The 20,328-nt window shown below is 43.2% G+C and overlaps 1 protein-coding gene across 2 annotated transcripts in view; it reads right to left on the bottom strand.

Annotated features, from left to right (window-relative positions):
* Positions 1-20,328, bottom strand: part of TRIO (trio Rho guanine nucleotide exchange factor) — a 283,152-nt gene that overhangs the window by 83,417 nt on the left and 179,407 nt on the right. For both annotated transcript variants that reach the window (XM_054985288.1, XM_054985291.1), the window contains exons 30-34: positions 20,057-20,247; positions 16,795-16,896; positions 15,097-15,239; positions 13,661-13,760; positions 1,861-2,104 (exon numbers count right to left, since the gene is read on the bottom strand). In XM_054985288.1, the coding sequence (XP_054841263.1) occupies positions 1,861-2,104; positions 13,661-13,760; positions 15,097-15,239; positions 16,795-16,896; positions 20,057-20,247 (780 nt within the window). The remainder of the gene's footprint in view (positions 1-1,860; positions 2,105-13,660; positions 13,761-15,096; positions 15,240-16,794; positions 16,897-20,056; positions 20,248-20,328) is intronic.

The following is a 20,328-nucleotide window of genomic DNA, read 5'->3' as shown; positions in this document are numbered from 1 at the left end:
CACACTTCAGCTTCTTGGCCAGTACACTACTCCGAGAAGACTTTCTGGCAGATGCAGCACAATACGAAAATTGTACCACACTTTGGCTCTCTCGAAATTTCAGGACCAGAAATGACAGTTAAAATCCAAACTTCAAAGATAAAGTGTTTTACTAGGTCTACTCTGAATTAGTTCTTCCAAGTGTGCACAGGACACCACTCTGAAAAGAAGTTTTATTATTTTATTTACGTTATTTGTAGTCTGTCTTTCTCACTGAGATTAAAGACTGATTACACAGTGTAGGTCAATATGATCAAGCATTCCAAAGCAGTACCTCAGGGTATGGATTGCAGAAATGTGGACACAAGAAGAATCCGCTATAGAACTGAAAAAGAGCGCTGAAAATAAAAGCAGCGCTGCCTCAGAGAGAGGCAAACTGTCATGAAGGAGGAGGCAAATACATTAAACAGAACACAGAGTCTGTTCTGAGTACACGGATGTCTTATACCAATTAGGCATATAACAAATGGCTCTGAGAAACAGCCAGTATGTGCTGTGCAAGTTTGTTTCAAGTATATATACGTACAGCTTTCTGTTTGTTCTAGACTTCTCTTCTGGCTTCCTCAAACTGTTGACAATTCCTGCCTTACAGAGGTCCATGCATTTTGTGTGGCTTCTTACACAGCTAATGCCCCTCATGCCACTGTGCTCTTTCCTGCCTCAAGCCCTCTGGCACAGGCAGAGAAAAACAGGGTTTCTCACCTGTAACTGTTGATCACATTGAACGGTACCTCCCGATGACTGACAGGGGAAAGATACCGACCAGAACTCCGAAGAGAAACTGAGAGACGAAGAGACAAATAACGCTAGAGAAGAATCTTTTCGAACGGCGGCGAAAAAGGAACTGAGGGAATGCCGGGGACGTTCGGATATATATGCATTCAAAATTGGCGGGAACACCGGCGCGCATGCGCGGTGGATCCGAAGGTCCCCTTCACATCTCTAAAGCTAGAAAAATCTTTTCCGCGGCCGGCCTGCGCCTGCGCAGTCCCAATGTGGGGCTGCACAGAAGGACGAAGACGATCTTGGGAGGGGCTGGAACTGGTCTCTTACTCAGCACTGGACTTTACCGAGGGGCAGAAGCAGCAGCACTGAAAGACTAGGAGATGGGCACCGCTAGTCCCTCTCAGCTGGTACAGGGAATAAACACTCTTGGCAAGATGCGGGCAGGGGGAGGTTTGTCTTGCCAGCGGCGAGTCCTGCTCATGTAAACTGCAGACAGCTACATGGCATTAAATGAAAACATTTGTAATTCAGCTTTCGCAAACAGCAGTTGCCTGCAAACCTCACAATATTTTTAGCACGTAATTCTCCAGCCTCTCTGAAAATGTTCATTTATTTGGTATCCCATACTGAGGAGACAAATAGGCTTTTTAATAATTCTAATAATCAAATAAGTTTATAGTGTTTATATACCCCCTTCTCGGGCAGTAAACAGGTTAAAATATAAAAAACAAGAGGAAAGCCTTAGGCTTCTGTTTAATAGTTTGTCTCCCTTTCTTCATGAAGGTAATTTTTAAAAACTCAGCATAGCCCTCTTGTACATAATAACTATGCAAAGCTCCACTTTACAGTATATGAATTATTTAGAATCTGCAACCAAAAACGTGCAGTTGAATATCTATGAACATGTTGTATAAAGCTTAACAAAGCGGATAATGCTTAATGTGATGGAGTCCCTTCAGCGGAGGCAAACAAGAATGGAAACATAACAGGAATATATAGTCAAGTTCCAGTTGATGCATCATTTTTCACAATATTTACTAAAGGTCCGCACAAGCATAGAAAAAGTACAGACGAGTTAAATCCTCATCCACCTACCTTTGTGGTTAAAGATGCCTTCCATCTCCATACTGCTTCTCGAGTGGGCAATGCAAAGAGACCCACAGGGTACCAGCCCTTCGGCCGCTGGGGACCGGTCAGTGGTTCGGACTAGGCACCAGTCAGGTTTGTCATGTGGCCGTTCTAGAACCTCCACCGTCTGTCCACGACGGATTGTCAGTTCGTTGCTGTTGCATGCCGTGAAATCATGGATGACCACTGTCAGTTCACACCCACCAGACAACTGCAAGGGAAGTTAGCAAAAGGAGAGATTTCAACCTTCTGTATTTAAGGATGCGGGGGGGGGGGCATGCTGCCTATCTTGACAAGTTTCTAACACACCACTTGCAAGGATCAACGGGCAATTTTTCCAGGCCAACTTTTCCTGATGAGCAGAGTGTGGGTATAGGTTCATACGGTAAGAGCAAGCGTTTAACACGCCACTGAAAATCAGAGCTTGCTGAAATACCAGCTGGCACTCTAAGCATTCTCTATATGATACCAATGTGCAAAATCACCTCTGGCTTACTTTATCAAGCCAAGACGTAATATGGGATCAAAAATTCCATATACAAGTCAATGTAATGGATTCTTTTAGTATGGGATGGGCCGCCTTTAATGGCCCAAGTGCTCAAAAAACACAGTGCCTACTAGAGGCGGGCATGAACCAAAATACGAACCGTTCATCACAAACTGGGCCGGTTTGTGGTTTGCGAACTGGCAGTTCGTGGGAGCTCATTTCTCACGAACTGTTATAAATTTTAGCCCGGTTTGTTTGGTTCATATTTTGGTTCATCGCTGCAGGCAGCCTGGCGCCGATCAAATAGTTTCCTAGGCAACGGGAGGTGGGTGGGCTCTCTGCAGACTTTCCGCTGACCCAGAACTGACATTTACATAAACCAAACAAACCAGTTCACAAACTGGGGCTAGTTCATGAAAGTTCGTGATTTGTGAAACGTGATAAATCACAAACTGCATAGTTTGGAATTTTCCAGGTTCGTGCCCATCTCTAGTGCCTACTTCTGAACGTGTTGCTATTGCTAGCGCACAAAATTCATGCAAGGGAGGAGGGATCACGAGGGTTGTACTTGACCAGACATGCTTAAAGCCATGCCTGCTGCCTTCCCTTGCACCGCTGGTCCCAGCAGAGCTATCAGGGCCTCAGCTGCGTGTGTGGAGATCTGGCCCTGGATGACAAGCAAAATGGTCTGGCGTGCTGCTGTCAACATATGTGCGTGGGACTGCCTATATCTGTTCTAGTACTATTACAGAACTTTATGCCATTCTATTAACCGGGAAATAAGAGTCCTTTTCTGAAAACAACTAGTTTGAAGGGCAGTGCTAACTTTCAGGATTCCTTTCTCTAATAAGAGTGAAGCAATATCTGATCAAGTCAGTACATTTTCAAGTTTAACCTGAAATGCAATGCACAACTGTAACTCCAACTGTGAGAAACTTGGTTAGAGACATAATTATACCAATGCTACACAGCTGGTTGTGAAGTAAAGATCAAAAACAGAATATTCCCAAATTATGATTTTAAAACATTTTTCAAATTAAATTTCAAAACAATACTGCTTGCACCTCAGTTTAACTTCTAAACCCTGAAGCATGCGCGCGCACGCACACAAGAGCTGGTACTAGACTTTTTATTCCTGGAAGAATACACCATAAAAGGAGATCCCACCAGTTATTTTAATTGCCTGGCCATTTTAGTGCTCCAGAGCTAAACTGAAGGCCCAGAACATTTCTGGAGAAAGCTTTAGGCATCAAGGACAATTGTGTATCTTGCTGAATAAGACTACAAGCAGTAATCATCAAAAAATATTATGGGTTAATTCCTCGCTTTCTTGTCCCCTCTCTTCCAAAACCACAGGACACAACTTCACTTAAGCAGTCTGGAGTTTTCCCAGCACTTTCCCATGACCACTGCCGGCCAGCCCTTCTAGCTAATCCCAGCTTCGTACAAGGAGGGGGTGTGGGTTGGTAAAGTGAAGCCTTATGGTTCTCATAATTAAGGAAAATAAATCAGCCTGCACCATCAAGACACAGGCAGGAATTAATCATGTTGCTCCTACTCGGTCTCGCTGGACAGTTTCTGCTCCAGTTACGAGGTGCGCACTTGCAGAAACATGTTGCCATTCCCACCCGTTAAACGTATCTGGGGTGCCCTCCCCCCACTTCCCTTCTGTGTTTTATTAGCTCTCCGTCCATTCAAAATTATGCCAAAAGGGGGGTTGGGAAGGAAAGAGAAAGCTCTTGAGCATTTTTTTGGCACTGATTTATTTTTATAGCTCTCCCTTGACTGGAGTCAGAAACAATTGAAAACAGCTGTACGCCTGAGGGGGTCTGAGAAAAAGACCTTTTTGATTCTGCATTTGACCACAAAGTGTCAAATGTGGGCCTCCTTCCTCCTTCAACCCTAACGGATGTTTGGTAGTGGGTTCCACCAGTCTTGCCATGGAGGATGCAGACCTAAATCTCGTCTTGAGCTTGGAATGCTTCCCTATCGCGATTCGCTTTGGGCCAGTGCTAAACCAGAAATACAAGCAGCACTATATGACAAATGCTTAGCAAGAGAGCAAATGTTTTGCATGTATCAATTTTCAGGTGTCTATGGTTAAAAAATCTCCAGTAAACACCTCTGCCTGAGAAGCCTGAACTGAATGTCTCTTGCAAAAGCATTATAAATTTCTTTTCTGCAACGTTGAGAACTGGAAACATGCCTTAAGAATGCAAATTCTCAAAATTCTGGTAAGGTACTGGACTCCGATCCATATTCTGCAACACCACTGTATTCCTTGACTGTACAGCAATTGCTAGCAAACAGCCTATGTTCTCTGGTGGTTTAAGCACACATATCACTCCTTACAACATAATAAATCAAAACTCCGAAGAGATTTAGTATTATTTGGGTATAGATCGGGATTGGAGCTGATGTTATTTTCTTCACCCAAAGAAATTACACATTTACAGCTTCCTAAGATACCAAGTCAACTGGATATAGTCAGGAAATTCCAGGGGGGAAGGGGGGGGGAGAAGGAGACATTATGAAAACTAACTCTTTAAAAATCACTTGCAGGTGTTTCTTACCCAGCTTCCAAGGAGTAGGAAATTGCACGCACATTTATGAAAGCCTTCTACTAAAGACCATTTCAAAGTGCTTCCCATCTCCTCAAGAGATTCTATGCTCATTTCTTAGGAGACAATAACAATGTGGAAATCATCTACAAATGGATTTAAAAGCATGATTACTTGGCTAAAAGCTATCTGGACGACAAAGGGAAGTAGAACCTTGTTTCGTTAACAGTGGACAGACCGGTAAAGGAGCAAGAGGCCAGACACAAAGAGTATCAGGAGGACAAAGATTTCAACCACCAAATGTACAATTTTTAGGTAGGGATGAATCTTTACTCCTCCGTTCAGATACCTGAAATCTGAACAGCCTCATCCCAACTCTCAGTCTGACTCACAATTGGGCCCCGGCCACCCTTAACTAATGATGTGGAAGGCTTCTTCCCATTCGCACCTTCCCACAATACTACGGGACCATGGATCCCAACAAAGCTGAACACAGCTTTAGAGCTGCCAAATGTCATGCTTAAAAATTCTGGGACTTTGAGTTACTGAGACATGTAGAAAAAAATCCCCCTTTTAAATCCCTTCCCCTTGCGTGTTAAAAGTACATTTTAGAGACAAATAAGAAAACACATTTGTCATGTGGACAGTCTTAGCTTGACCTACTTCAAGGGCTTGTGGGAAGGATACATTTATTTATATTCCACCCTTTCTTCCCAATGGGTACCCAAAGAGCTTAAAAGATTCTCTCCATTTTAACCTCACAACAATCCTGTGAAGTAGGTTAGGCTGAGAGTGTGTGACTGGCCCGAGGGCACCTAGCAAGCTTCCATGGCAGACGGGGGATTCAAAACTGGATCTTCCAGAGCTTAGTCTGAAGCTCTAACCACTACACCACACTGAAGAAACATGTACTCTGCCTTGGAGAAATCGTGAGAAGAACTGATTACATTCTCCATTTCTAGCAACTGGATAAAGAGTCAAGTTTTGGCTAGCTGCCCACCATGCACCATCATCGCCCCCCATAACTAAATTTTTTTGATAAGGACAGTTTAAAGCCTCCTAAAGTGATGCAGTCCTAGGAAGGTGGTCTTCCGTTTTCCCAAAGTTTGGAGCAGGGTTGCCAGTTCCCCTTACTGTTCTTCCTGTTGGAAAATCTTCGCGCATGCACTCCTAGCGTCGATGCGATGACATCACTTCTGGGATTGACACCATTGTGCTGGACACGGGAATGCTCCCACACTCCTCAAATCAGCCCCAAGCGAAGCACGGGAGTATTCCCATGGCTGGCGCGGTGATGTCACTCCCGGAAGTGAGGTAGTTGCACCCTGCCAGGAACATGCCCGCTGTAGGCTTGCCCAGAAGTTATTTTGCCTCCCGAGTTCATTCCCTGTGCCATTCCCTGCCACCAGCCAGGTGAGTGGTGGCGGTGGGTGGAGGCTGGGAAAGGGAGATCCCCCACCCACACCAGGGGACTGACAGCCCTAGTAGGGAGCCATGTTTTATCCTCCACACCGCAGGGGCCTACTGATATGCAAACGTGACAGAATAATGTGACAGGAGGGGGAGTCAAAAGTCTCTGAATCTGCCTGTATATAAAGAGAACCTCTCTAATGCTGGATAGCCTCATTCTGTTTCTGCTTCCTTCAGTTTGCATACAAAGGGGCAGCTGACATGGCACCCTTGCATGCACCTTAGCAGCAGATCCTTTCAAATAGCAACAAAAAAAATCACAGCTATATAGGAACTTGTGACCTACTGCCCTAGGATATGTGGTGAGCACTGCTTGACCCTTCTGCAAATATCTAGCTTGCTCACTACAATTTACATAATGCAGCATATCTCCTTGATTCCATTTTACTCTCGGGACTGTAAGTCTTCCAATAAGAATGGGATGTGGCCTAATTACCAACTGTAGTTTTGTATCTGGCACTTGAAGTGAGTGATATGGACATCCTGTACCCTGCTGGCTCTTGGCTTATTTCCTATACTGCCTGCTGGGCAGTTTAACCAATAGGCTAGGCCAATGAAGACAGTCAATATCTTCGTATCAACTTTAACTTGACAATAAAGGCTGGCGCACATTTAATACTGATTCCTTCTCTCCCTCTGGAGAAAACCTCCCCCCTCTGCTTTAATTACCACTGAGAGAATTGTGGGTACCAATATTAACCAGAGTTAATCCTAATTAAATTATAGAACACTGGTTAGCTAGGACAGGGACTAACGTTGCCTTTAATTGCGCTTCAGGTAGGAGCGGGGAATGCTTGTTGCTGTGGGTCAGATGCAGCCTGGGTTCAGACGGTCCTAACCCTCAGAGAATCCCAAGAATCCCAGAGGAACAGTTGCGTTAGAGCCCATTCTGATATTTAAAAGGACTGGGTCTAGCAGAGGTGTGACTGATTCACATTTTCACAGATCAGGGTTTTTTTTCTTTTGTTATGTTCCTATTAGCTCAGGGTTTTGAGCGAGTGAGAGAAAATCTATTTGAAGGCCTTCAGAGAGCATCTCAGCAAAATTGGTTCCTGCAACTTCTTCAAAAGCGAGTCACACGAACCATTACAATAGAGACAGGTTAACTCCACATCTTTGCGGGAGGATAGCTGTCATTTCACTGTCAGACATATGCCTTAATTTAGTATGTGGCAAACAGCACATCTTTAACTATCATCCATAAATCTGCATCTCTGACAGGCCAGAACTTTTCAGTACCTAAGAATAAGGCTGCATTTGGACATCACAATAAATCATGACTTGCTTAAGCAGAGGTTTGTACGACAAGAACTAGTTAAGTCTACTAGACATAAATAACAATGCTAGTTCATGCATAAACCCTAGTTTGTACACTTCTCACCATTTCTCTGCCATAGCTCCCTGTGCTACTCCCTGCAGCCAGCAGTCCTGGCTTGGTTGACTGATCAACATTCAGACCACAACTAATTAGGGAGTGATCACAGTATATCGAGATGTCAAAATGCGTTCTTAACCACTTTGTTGAGGAAACTGCTCTTTGGAAGGAGGGAACAGTGTTTGCTAACAGGTCTAATACTGTTTATTTTATGTACTTTGTTATTCAAGTCTTCACTGCAAGGTCTGAACATCTGTAAAAAATATGTAAGTTAGTAAGTGAATTAAATGTTCCCATTAATTCCATTGTTTTAGGCTAATTTTCAGCATCATTAAGTTTCATTTAGAATTTCCTTTTATAAGCAGATCGGTATTAAACTTACCAACAAATTATCTCTCCCCCACCCCCCGCCCATTTTGGGTCATTAACTGCCTCATTCAGCAAGATTTAATAATTGGGTTTTATTCCGGATTTCTTTAAACACGGCTATAAACTACATACCAGATTTAAGCCCCAACCATTTGCAAGTTCACTGGAAGTAGAATATACATTAGACTCCATAGCAGCATTTCTCCAGCTGGAGTCTGGAGACCCCTGGGGGTCCACTAGAGTATTCCAGAGGATCTGTGAGTCGATGGTTGTTGGGGGTTTTCCGGGCTGTCTTGCCGTGGTCTTGGCATTGTAGTTCCTGACGTTTCGCCAGCAGCTGTGGCTGGCATCTTCAGAGGTGTAGCACCAAAAGACAGAGATCTCTCAGTGTCACAGTGTGGAAAAGATGTAGGTCATTTGTATCTACTCATCTACCTACATCTTTTCCACACTGTGACACTGAGAGATCTCTGTCTTTTGGTGCTACACCTCTGAAGATGCCAGCCACAGCTGCTGGCGAAACGTCAGGAACTACAATGCCAAGACCACGGCAAGACAGCCCGGAAAACCCCCAACAACCATCGTTCTCCGGCCGTGAAAGCCTTCGACAATACATCGATCTGTGAGTCCTTTGTTAAGTACAGAGAGCCGTCTAGCTAATGCCTTCTCTTTTCTAGGCTGCATCTCAGGGAAAAGAATCTGCTTGCCCCTCCTTTCAGAGGGCAGCAACTCACGGAGCTGCTTCCTGCAACCTCCTAGCTTCCAGATACCACAGACCACTAGCCAGAAGACATGACGAATGGCTGCTGGTAACCTAGACACGGCCCTGAGGATTCTAACTGGTTGAGTGGCACCAAGGATGTACATTCTTAATACAGGTGTTATAGTTAATTCCAGTATATTTGTAAAGTAGTTTTCACTTTATTTTCCAATGCAAAGGATTTTGAGAGAGAAAGATACTTTGCATCCAATAACCAATGGCAATTTGCAACTGAACATTGGAAGCTCAGGGTTTATGGGACGTTAGGAGCAGCTTTGAAAGTTTTTCCAGGCTCCTTCCAAGCCCTATTCAGCAGGCATCTTCCTAGAAGCTATTAACCAATAATGAAGTTTCTTGCTGTCCTAGGTATAAATTCCCTTCCAATAAAGGGGTGATTAATTCTAACTTGAGCCAGGGCCTTTTGATTTATAGTCCTCCAGAACAGCTAGCCTTTGAGAGTTGACCTTGTGGGCGGTGTACAGACAACACAAACGCTGTTCTTAAACTTGCTTTTAAAACATAGCTGATAAATGTCTTATTTGAAATGGCATACACACAGCTTACCTCCTGCATTTTGAAGAGGGGCTCTCTGTCTCACGGTGTGTGCCAGTGAGGGAGAAGGGAAGGGCTTAGAGGCTGCCAGAATTTTTACTCAAAATGGGGTTGCTAAAGGTTACATTTTTAGATTTCCCCATTAGTTTGCATTTGTTTTCCTAGAAGAAACATACGGCCTCTTCTAGTCCTAGCATATATTAATATGATCATATGGGTAACATGTTAAAGTTGATTTCTGAAAAATACTTGTCATATATCATTTGGCTAATCCATTGCTGAGCCATTCTTAACGCCATCTCACCCATTCTTCTCCATACAGCTCTAACAACAAAATGCTGAAGACTGTTTTTTCAGTGCTAATTCTTCATTATATACTTGCTTCAGATAATCCTTGCAAGAAAGCAAGCCGTTAGATCAACTTATCAGTGTCAGACTGCTAAAAGCAGTAAGACAAACGTATTTGGAAATGGATGAGAAGCCTTTTCTACTTACCAAATGTGCTGTACAGGCTGTTGAGGTCTTATTAGTCATTTCCTTTCTTGGAATACCTTCATCATTAAAGAATCTTCTATGTACTTCTCAACAACCAATGTGTTATCTGTCTGCCCACTAGCAGATAACTAAGAGTCGCTACGGGCCAAACGACACATCCAGATTTTTATAAAGAGCTGGGTTTGTTATGCCAATATAGATTAAAATCATATGCCAATAATCAATACTGAACAATACTAGGCCTAGCTTCTGTACTCTCTAGATGAACTTTTAAACTTTGCATGAACTTTCAGTGTATTTTTTCTATGTGTAACGTAATTCAACAGGTGTGTTTTCATCCTTTGACAATTAATTAAAATAGTGGACTCTACTGAGATTGATGTTCCTCTATCAGAGATTCAACCAATGGTGATCGCCCAACTTAACTTTTTCTTGACACTTGTCAGAGATTTATAGTATTCTCTTGCAGATCAGACTATGACATAATTTTTTAACTAATTGGAAGGCTGTACTATGAAATTATGAATATTCAGTGAAGTGTCAAACCAATCATTATTTGTTTGTGCTATCATGTGAATAGACCCTAAATATTTGCATATGATTAGGGATATAATTGCAAACACGGATAGAATAAGCAGGGTACTGATGGAAGAGATCTCTTGGGAGAATCTAGGTGAGAACCTATTTCTACCTATGTATTTCATAGAAACTTTGAGCAATGTTAAACTTAGGATTTATTAAGAAATGTTAGTGAACTTATTTCTTATTGCCTTTCTATGTTCTGTTGTTATAGGATTCATATTAATAGCCATTTATATTTTGATTACTTGCTTCATTAAAAAACTAGGGTGCAATTTCAATAAACTCTAGATTGGTGTCTGTGTGTTTGATGAGGAGTTGCAAAGCAATATTGAACCCTATATAAATAAATGTACTGATAAACAGCTGGTTCAAAGAACTTATCTGTTTGACAGGTCTAAAGACTAACTGCTTTCGGCTTCCCCGGAGAGAGATCCATCTTTCTCCTGGCTAGTTGAAGCTTCGTTTTAGACATGGACAACCATCCCGTTACAGGTTCAGGTTCCCTGGACTCAACTTGTGTCCTCTTTGGCCACACAGCAGGTGTAATAAATAGCTTTAAAAAAATAAAGGAGAGCCCAAATGGGCTCAGAAAGCACTGTGGAGCACCCCAAGCAACTTTCCTGCATGGAAATAGCATGGGGGGCATTATTTCCCCCCTTTTTTTGCTGTCCATATGGAGTACTCTGTGCATGTGAAGCAGCAAAAACAGAGAAATAGCTTCCCTCATGCAGTACTGTTTTGGCATGAGAAAATGTCTTGGGATGGAGGAAGGGGCCTTTTCTCTCCCTGCAGCAGCGTTCTAAACCTGTTTGGGCTCTCCTTTATTTTTTAAAAGCAATTCCCTGTGGCTGCTGTGCAGCTGTAGGAAACCTGAGCTGAGTCCAGAGAACCTAGACTCAACTCTTCAAAAACGTGAATGTTTAATTTGGCTCTATGAAGCCCTGCTAGGTCTGACAAGTTCCACGACTGGGGGAAAATGTAATTTGCCTGGGATCAATCGACTAACCAGAAAACTACCATATTTTGCAACAACAAGGCGACAAAGTATCCAAACATCACGCCAGAATCAGGATCAGACTAGGATCTGGGAGACCTAGGTTTGAATCCTCCACTCTGCCATGAAAGCTTACTAGGTAGCCTTGGGCCAGCCGCACACCCTCAGCTTAACCAACCTTATGGGGCTGCTGTGAGGATAAAATGGAAGAGGGGAGGATAATGTAAGCTGCTCCAGGTCCCCACTGGGGAGAACGGTGGGGTATAAATGAAGTAATAAATGCATGTTAAGCTTTGGTCTTTACACAGACAGTAACCTGCCTCAAGCACAATCCCTGCTCTTGGCCTGATGTGACTGACCTCTGCACTTCATTCACTTAGGCAGACCAGGACAACTTCTGATTTTTTTCATGACCACTAATTGTGAAATGCAGCTTCAGCTTTAGCAGATGGATGGGGCCTCTCGGTGACTCATGTGCTCCTAACCGCTCAAGCCATGGCATTGAAGGGAGTTAAAGGGCTATCATTCTGAAATCACGATTATGTAAAGCAATCTGAAAAGTACCAAGTAAATAAATACTAAAGCATTCAAAATATAAAGCCCCCTCCTCTTGAAAATCTTGGTTATTCTGCTGTTTTGGGTCCAAGCTGTACCCAGCACTCATAAGAGCAACCTGATTTATTCCAACAAACAGAAACTTTTCCAAAAAGACCCTGCATTTTTCCACTGACACCATCTACTGGTCCCGACACCAGCTGAATTAAAAAGGAGTTCCTGCGCAGGGATGGAATTGTTGCACCGCAATCACCGTCTCAGCTGCTGTATCGTGCTGCTGAACTGAGTAACTGTAAGATCAACCCAATACGGCCTGAAGTTATCTTTGACAGATGTGTTGCTTATTAACTCCCCGGTGCAGTATCTTTCTCAGAGAAATCATAGGCACCTGGCAAAGTCCTTGCAGTGACATATACATGGAAAGGCCAGATCTGTGGCCAGAATATCTACCAATGTTGGCAGACACATGGCGGTGGTAGGTGGCATCATAAGCCACTTCTTAAAAATAGCAAAAACCAGAAGCTACAGTCAAAGCTACTGTCTAGTTTTAGTAAAATATTCAATTTTAATCAATAGGACTTGCCAAGCATCCCTACACCTTCTGCAATCATCAGGATAGATCTGGATTCCCAGGAACAGACAAGGCAGCAGCTCTTTCCCACTTCCCCCCAGTGGCTCCTGTGGGCTGCCCCCACTCCAGTGAAGTGTCTGCTCAGAATCAAGGGGCCCTCCAGAGCTACAACACAGAGAAGGGGGAATCAGATGACACTTCTTCCCATTCCTGCCAGAACTGAATATGGAGGAGTATTTGCCAAGTGGCCCAGGGACTGGCCTGAAGGTTTGATTCCTAAAGCCGAGATTCTGGCCCTGAACTGTGACTCGATGGGAGACTGTTTGGGAACTGTATGCAGGGCCAGTGCCAGGGTTTCTGGCAACTGAGGCCGGGGGGCAGCTTCAGGCGGGCGGCTGGGCTGCCCACTCAGACTGTCCTGTGCTGCCACCGCTGGTGTACACTCCCAGCCAGGCATGGCGGGTGGCTGGGTAGGCGCGCGCACGTGTCCTCCCAGCCCTCCTGCTTTGTGTGCCACCCTGGATGCCTGCTGCACCTGGCCCGCGGTTGCTGCTCCCGGCCAGGGGTGCGTGCTGGTGGTGGCGGCAGCGCAGGAGGGCTGGGAGGCTGCAGTAGCTGCAGGCCAGGCGTGGCAGGTGGCCGAGGCGGTGTGCGGGTGGCTTCCCATCCCTCCTGCTCAGCCGCCCGCGTGCTGTTGCCACCAGCTCCGCAGCATGCGCCCTCAGCGCTGGAGGCGGTTGCCGGACCTGCCTCAATGGAGGCACCAGCCTTGACTGTATGCAAGACATTCTAAGCTTCTTGGAGAAAGAGCAGAGGACACAAATAAAATAAAATTCGATTCAGTTAAATCTAGATTTCTAGGCTCTGCACGGCACTTTTTAACAAGTTAGTAGGAATACATGGATGAAACTTATATATGCGGTTACAATGGCAAGGATTCTAGGAAATGAGTCCTCTTTCACTAAAAAAAAAATTCCAACTCAATTTCTGTCTTACCTTATCACTGTCTAGGGTATTCTGGGAGGTCCGTGATGCAATTGAAATTGTATCAGGCTGACTGCTGCCATCTCCTTGGCTATCCAAGTCTTCTCCATCTCTGTAAACACAAGTAGTAATGAGCTAGAAAAACACTATCGAAAACACGTATCTCCCTGTACAAGAGTAGACATTCAAGCGGAATGGCTGCATGTGAATCACCTTGTAAGAGAACAAAACCAGACTTGCTTTTATACCTCCACTAGCTTGATATTCGTTCTTCGCTATGGTATTTAACTACTTTAAATCCAGTTATAATACTTATGGGTATGTAATATTTTTTGGTTTGTGGGTGTGTTTTTTTTGAATTGGCAATTCTAGTGAACTTTTAGGGGAAGACTGGGAGGTGCATTTGACCTCAGGACACATTCAATGATGCCCAATAGCAACTGCAGACTGTTTAGAATGTACGGGGTGAGGACCAATCAGGCCACATGAGCAAATGATCTTGAAAGGCTGGCCCAATTAGGGAAGAGTGGCCGAGCTGGCACCTGGCGGAGGTGCAAGCAGGCAGTAGCCTGCCAGCCACAGAGGGAAGCTGTATCCTTTTGGGAAAACACATTTTACCCCGTTAAGGGGCGAATTTCTTAAAAATCCTTCTTAGTGAGTGTTTACTCATGAAAGGTTCTCCCCAAATTTCATGTTTCTAGGTCCAGGGGTATGGGCTGAGCGGTGATGAGTCAGTCAGGACACTTGTCTTTATATATATAGATTTAGGCAGTTTGGCTTTAAATGTTAAAGATGATTAATGTATGTTACATGCTGGTGGCCTTCTGCAAGGAATCTTTGGGGGAGGGGGAGAGAAAATAAACACATAGAAAATGCTTCTGCCCTCTCATTTTTTTCTGCATGTTCATAGGGCAGTGTATGGAATTTCCTACTTATACTGGTCATTTGTGTACAGACATGGCCTCGTGTCTGTACTCAATATCCAGGTTCAGGCAAATTCTCCATTCAACGTGCCTTATCCCCAAGAGGTATTTCAAACTTGCCCATATTGAAAAGTCAACACTGGATAATCACAAAATAGTTAGCCAGTTGGAAACATAAAATTTGCTGTAGGAGTACAAATGTATATGAACATTTTAGTACAGGCCAGAAAACTTAGAAAGTAAATCTGACATGTGCCTATTTCTCGTACTGCCTGACATGGTGCTTTTTAGAAAAAAATGTGTAGAGGTTGCTACATGTTGAGAATTATATATGCTTGGATATCTTTAAATTTAATATCGTGTCCTTGACTAGCAGCATCGTTAAAAAAAACTAATAACTCCACTTAGGATTGCATTGATTGTTTTCCAGAACGAGTTATGTCCACAGTTAAGATTCGTGTCCTGAATGCCACAAAAGAAATCGGTATCCTGCCATTCTTTACATTGCCCTAGGATCCTACTAACCTTCTTCCCTTCTGTTTTGTCGTTGGTGCAGTTTTGGGGATATGAATAGGCTCTTTTAAGGCTCCTTTGAGATGAATTGTTCTTTCCTGGATTACCTCTCTGATGTGCTTGATCCAGTCCTGTTTGTTCTCAATACTGGAAGCCTTCAAAATAAATCAAGCAACTTGTTGTGATATAAGAGATTTTAAAAAACAGAGGCCTCTTCACAAGGCATCTCTATGGATGAACAAGACAGGAAACAAACCTGGTCCATTTCATTGACATTATGATGTTATTAGCTGACATATTTGAAAATTTATTACAGTGGTTGCAAAGCATTCATACAAATATATTGAAAGATAATGTATACTGGGTGATCAGACGTCGTTTTAAGCATCTGTTTCCAAATTCTGGAGAATACCCTGCATTCAAAGGATTCTGTCACAGGGTTCTGCAACTCTAAAAGTGATGCTGGTTGAGAAGACAGAGATCTTGAAGGTCATTGTACTCCTCACTTTTAATGGAGTTCACCTGACCTATGCAGACTCAGGGGTTACACTGGATCCAATGCTAATGCCAGAAAAGTAAATTAAGGCATTTGCAAAAAAATGTCTATAAACTCAGTCTAGCCAAGACAATGCCCCCTCCCCCTGCCTGACATGGCCAATCTGGCTGCCTGGACAGAGGCCGTGGTAACATCAAGACTTGACTTCTGTAATGAACTGTACATAGATCTCCCCTCTAAGTTACCTTGGGGACTACAGTTGGTGCAGAATGCTGCAACTCAACTATCATTGGGATCTAGGCAGACGATGAATATTACTCCCATTCTATAGTCATTCCACTGGCTACCTATCAGTTACTAAGCCCAATTCAAAGTATTGAATGTCACCTACAAAGCTCTTCACAGCCCTGGTTCATCATATCTATGAGACTGCCTCTCTCCTTATATTCCACCACGGCAGCTTCACTTATCTGAACAGGGCCTTCTGCAGGCACCACCCTGCATGTGGGCAAAATCAACAACTGCCCGTGCATGTGCATTCTCTGTGGTGGCCCCCATTTTATGGAGTGGTCTACCCGAGGAGGTTAGGAAAGCTCCCACTCTCCTGGCCTTCTGTAAATGATGCAAAATTGAATTACTCAAGAGGGCTTTTTGCTCAGATAGGAGGACTGTACAGCAAGGAAGTGGTCTTAAGAGATTCATCAGTAAAGAGACAGGGAACCTATAAGGAGAGACCACAGACTTTACTACTATTGCTGTAAATATTGAGGACCATAGACTTCACTACTATCGCTGTAAGTACAATCTTATTGGGTAGTCCCAATGTTGTTTAATATGTTAGCCACAGAATTGCTTATGCTCTGTTTCAACATTTCTTCAGCTCAGTATTGGATTTCTGCTGGTTTTTAAATCTATGCAAATTTGCATGTATATACTCATTACATGTTTACTGAAATGTCTTTGATATTGGCCACACTGATTCACCTTGAGTCTCACTGAGAAAGGTGGACTAAAAATAACGTAAATAAATAAGATAAATATTAAGCTGCTTATGCAAGACTCCCATTCACATGTGCAGCATAATCCAAAAACCTGCCACAGTAAGCAACAGGAACCAGCCAACAGAAGAGTCTAGTTGATACTGCCACATACCAGCAATTGTGAAAACAACTCCAAAAATTCCATACAAATGAATAGCAGCAAATCAGAATTACCTTTAGCACAATTTTGTTGTCGGAAGTAGGGGTTCTTCCAACCCACAGTGCAAATTTGCAAGGATCTCCTTCCACATGCTCTGTGACACCCAACTCTGAGGTCTAGGGGAAAAAACAAACTAAGTACAGGGAAGGTATTTTTGTTTGATTTAAAAAAACTGCGCCTTCACCTCTGATAAGTGCACAGCCAGAAGTGAACATGTATGTTAGTTGCACAAGGTCCTCTATTGGTTCCTAATGGCCTTCAGATTAAACAGCCACTGCTTTTGCCTACTTTCCAAGGCTAACTGTCAGAGACTGCCAGCTTAGATCTCAAAGAACTTCACTGCATGAGTCCAAAGATGCAGGAGTTAAAGCTTTTAGTAACCTAAGAGTTCAGTACAGAAAGACTTTCTTGATAGGAATGGCTGTCCCCTTCTGTTAAGCGTTAAACTCTTCAGGCACTACCCACTTAGTTTTGGGGGGGAGTGTAGTGGGTTAGTTGTAAACCCACTACACTCCCCCCAAAACTAAGCTTTAAGTTCATATCTAATAAGCTGCAGAAAGAAAAATAAAAAGTAAACTAAGTTGGATCCTCTTTGTCTCCCTGGTAACAGTGATAAACGTCCTGGTAACATTGATAACTGCCTTCTCTGCATTCCAGAGCTTCTCCCAAAGTATGTCAAAGATCCTAACAGCACTCCCAAAGAAGGCCAAAGAGGATCAGGCCTGCAGCACTCCAATGAACCTCAAACCTCCAGAGTATGGCAGGGGCCATGACCCTGACAGTAACCCTTTGTTATTTTTTTCCCTTTCCTTGTCATCACTTAATACTGAACAAATGCCTGATTTCTGTTTTGGTCATGGTTCTAAATAAAAGGTTCATTGCATTTCAGTAGGAGATCAATGGAGTGACAACACAGGAGGGGGAAAACCCCAAAAAGAACAAGTGGCAAAGAGGCCTAAACTGAGCAGACCTGCTCATCTGCCAGTCATTTATTATTACAGCAAAAGCCAGTAAAACAAAACAAATCTGCGATAAGAAATAAGTTATTACATCAGGGCATAACAATAAGATCAGAGCATGAGTGCTGGAAGAATTAATGAAATAAAAACACTGAAGATAAAAAAGTTAAGAAAAAATGGCAAAAGCAATTATACCACATTTTCAGCTAAAAGGAGTCTGCGTTTCCTAATGGCTAAGGAACAGAATCTGGCCAAAGCATAAGTCATTGAGCTCTGAGTGTCCTCTAAAAGGAAGTTGCGCAAGATTTCTGGTCTAAAGTTGAGATAGGACTGCAAGGGGTTAAATTTAGACAAGAGAGGCGGTATAAGACAAAACCTGTCCTCTTGATATAATTCGCAGAATAAGAGAACACGAGTGACCGATTCCACCATGTTGGTCATGCATGGGCAAAGGCGTTCAACCTGCTCATCTCTGTATTTGAATGGGGTGAATGAAGAGGGAGGCCAGATAAGTGGGAAGTCAAGTCTCAACAAACGACTGGATGAGATGACAACTGGCTGGCATTCTGCAGGGCCCATTATAACACTAATATTGCATAGGAAATTTCCATAGCCCCATCTTGATGCTTGCCTTTTACTTCCCTTCTGCATTCTGTTTCAGATGTCAAACAGGATATTGTAGAATAAAGTCAGTTAGTACCTTAACTCTGCACAGAACAAGGGGAGGATATCAGCAGTCCCAGACAAGAAGCAGAACACTGGAATAATACTGAATGCCAAAGCTGATACATCTGTATTTTGTTCCAGCATGCTTCTGTTTATGTCACTTGCTGATTGGTCTCACTTTACATAGTTCAATGGAATAAACACACAAGACTCCTAATCTCTAAAAACCTTGGGTCAAATCCTGGTTTAGGACAAAAGCCATCATGTTCAGTTTTGTCAATCATAAGCTACTGCACAAATTGATGTGACTGGCAGTCTGTGCCCTGGAGATGTTCTTCCATCTAGTGTGGCCTGTTTCTAGGTCACAGTGGAGGAAGAACGATAGCGGCGTATGTACATCCAATCAAGATGGTGGCTTCAATGCACTCTAGTAACCACATCCTGGTTTTTAAACACATCTAATAACTCCTTCTACTACCCCTGCAGGGGATAGTCTCATCAAACACTTGTCCACTTCTTAGGTCACCCAACATAATATTAAGGACATTTAAATTGCATTAAACATGCCAAAGTGGCACCCTCAGTCTCCTTAATTAAATACAACCCCTTCCAAAGCCAATGCATCTTTCAAGGTATAGGACATCATGAAAACCTCTACAAGGACAACTGCTGCTTTGACTGGAATTGTCAGAGATGTGCAAGGGAGAAACCCCCTACAACTTTAACTCTGTTAAAGTCTCCTGCTTTTGTCTTCAAAGCACTGAAGGAAACAGTTGTTAGTGTGAACCGCAAAAGCACTTGATTACCCCAAAACTACCATATTAGATCAGGACTACGGCAGGCATCTCCCCCCCCCCCCGCCCCAAGTAATGTTATTAGGCCTTTAAGAGGCATGAGGAAGTCTTGCCAGTTGCATTTCTGACAGTCACACACTTCTTAAAAGCCTACAAATACTGCCAGAAAAATAAGCCACCTTCATTAACACCCATTAAACACACAGCTCATTTTTCATACTAGTTTCAGCCAAAACTGACAAAACAACCATCAATTCTCACTACACTAGTAGTTTAAAGAAGCCTTGCAAATATTGACTAGCATTTGTTCTCCTGTTCACCTGATCTCATTATCCAATCTTTGCTCCCACCCATTCTAGCTAGTCCTCAGAAACTCAATTTGAATATTCTTGCCGTGGATTGCAAGAGAGTACACTGCTACATCAGATGCACCCACATGTCTTATGTTTACGGCAAAACGGAAATCAGAGTATGCATTACAATTTATCTGAGCTTGAAAACTGGAAAGTGGAAGTTATAAATTTCCAGCCAGGATCAGATAACAGCTGGGCCAGCCAGGCTTTGTCAAAGTTGTGCAAGAAACAAGGTCCCTGCAAGTAAGCCAGTCCTTTCAACTGTGTGCTGGCTTGGCATTAACTAGGCTCTACACTAGTCGAAGCCAAACTGCATGGAACCATTAGGACAAATAATGGTTCTCTTTGCTTTGCTAAGCTGGAGAAAATCCTGGGAGGAAAGTAATTCATTTTGTTTTAAAGCATCCTACATCTCTGGCTACAACAGCCGAACACATCTGCTTGTCATTTACAATTAGACTTGGCTGAGTCTTACTTGTTTTAATTGTACTTCCTCAAACTTACAAATAATTTGCTCTTGTAGATGTATTTGCTTCTCCCACTTGAGTCTTTCACTTCTTTGCTAAAGACCAGTGACATCTCAAAGAGGAAAAGATGCCTCTCGCGCCCCTTCCGAATCAGTGTTTTAGGGTCCCATACTTGGAAGGATTCCTGAAGGATGAGCTCTCCCTGAGATTCAATGTTCTCATCAAAACCTAGGAAATAAGTTGGAACAGTCAGAAAAAAAATATACACGGGGGGAAAAAGAAAGCTCAAACAAAAACTTTTCAGAGAAT

The sequence above is a fragment of the Eublepharis macularius genome, chromosome 7, assembly GCF_028583425.1.
Source record: "Eublepharis macularius isolate TG4126 chromosome 7, MPM_Emac_v1.0, whole genome shotgun sequence".
In the NCBI taxonomy this organism is placed as follows: Eukaryota; Metazoa; Chordata; class Lepidosauria; order Squamata; family Eublepharidae; genus Eublepharis; species Eublepharis macularius.
Note: the sequence above shows the minus strand (reverse complement) of the source record. Positions and strands in the feature narration are given on the sequence as shown.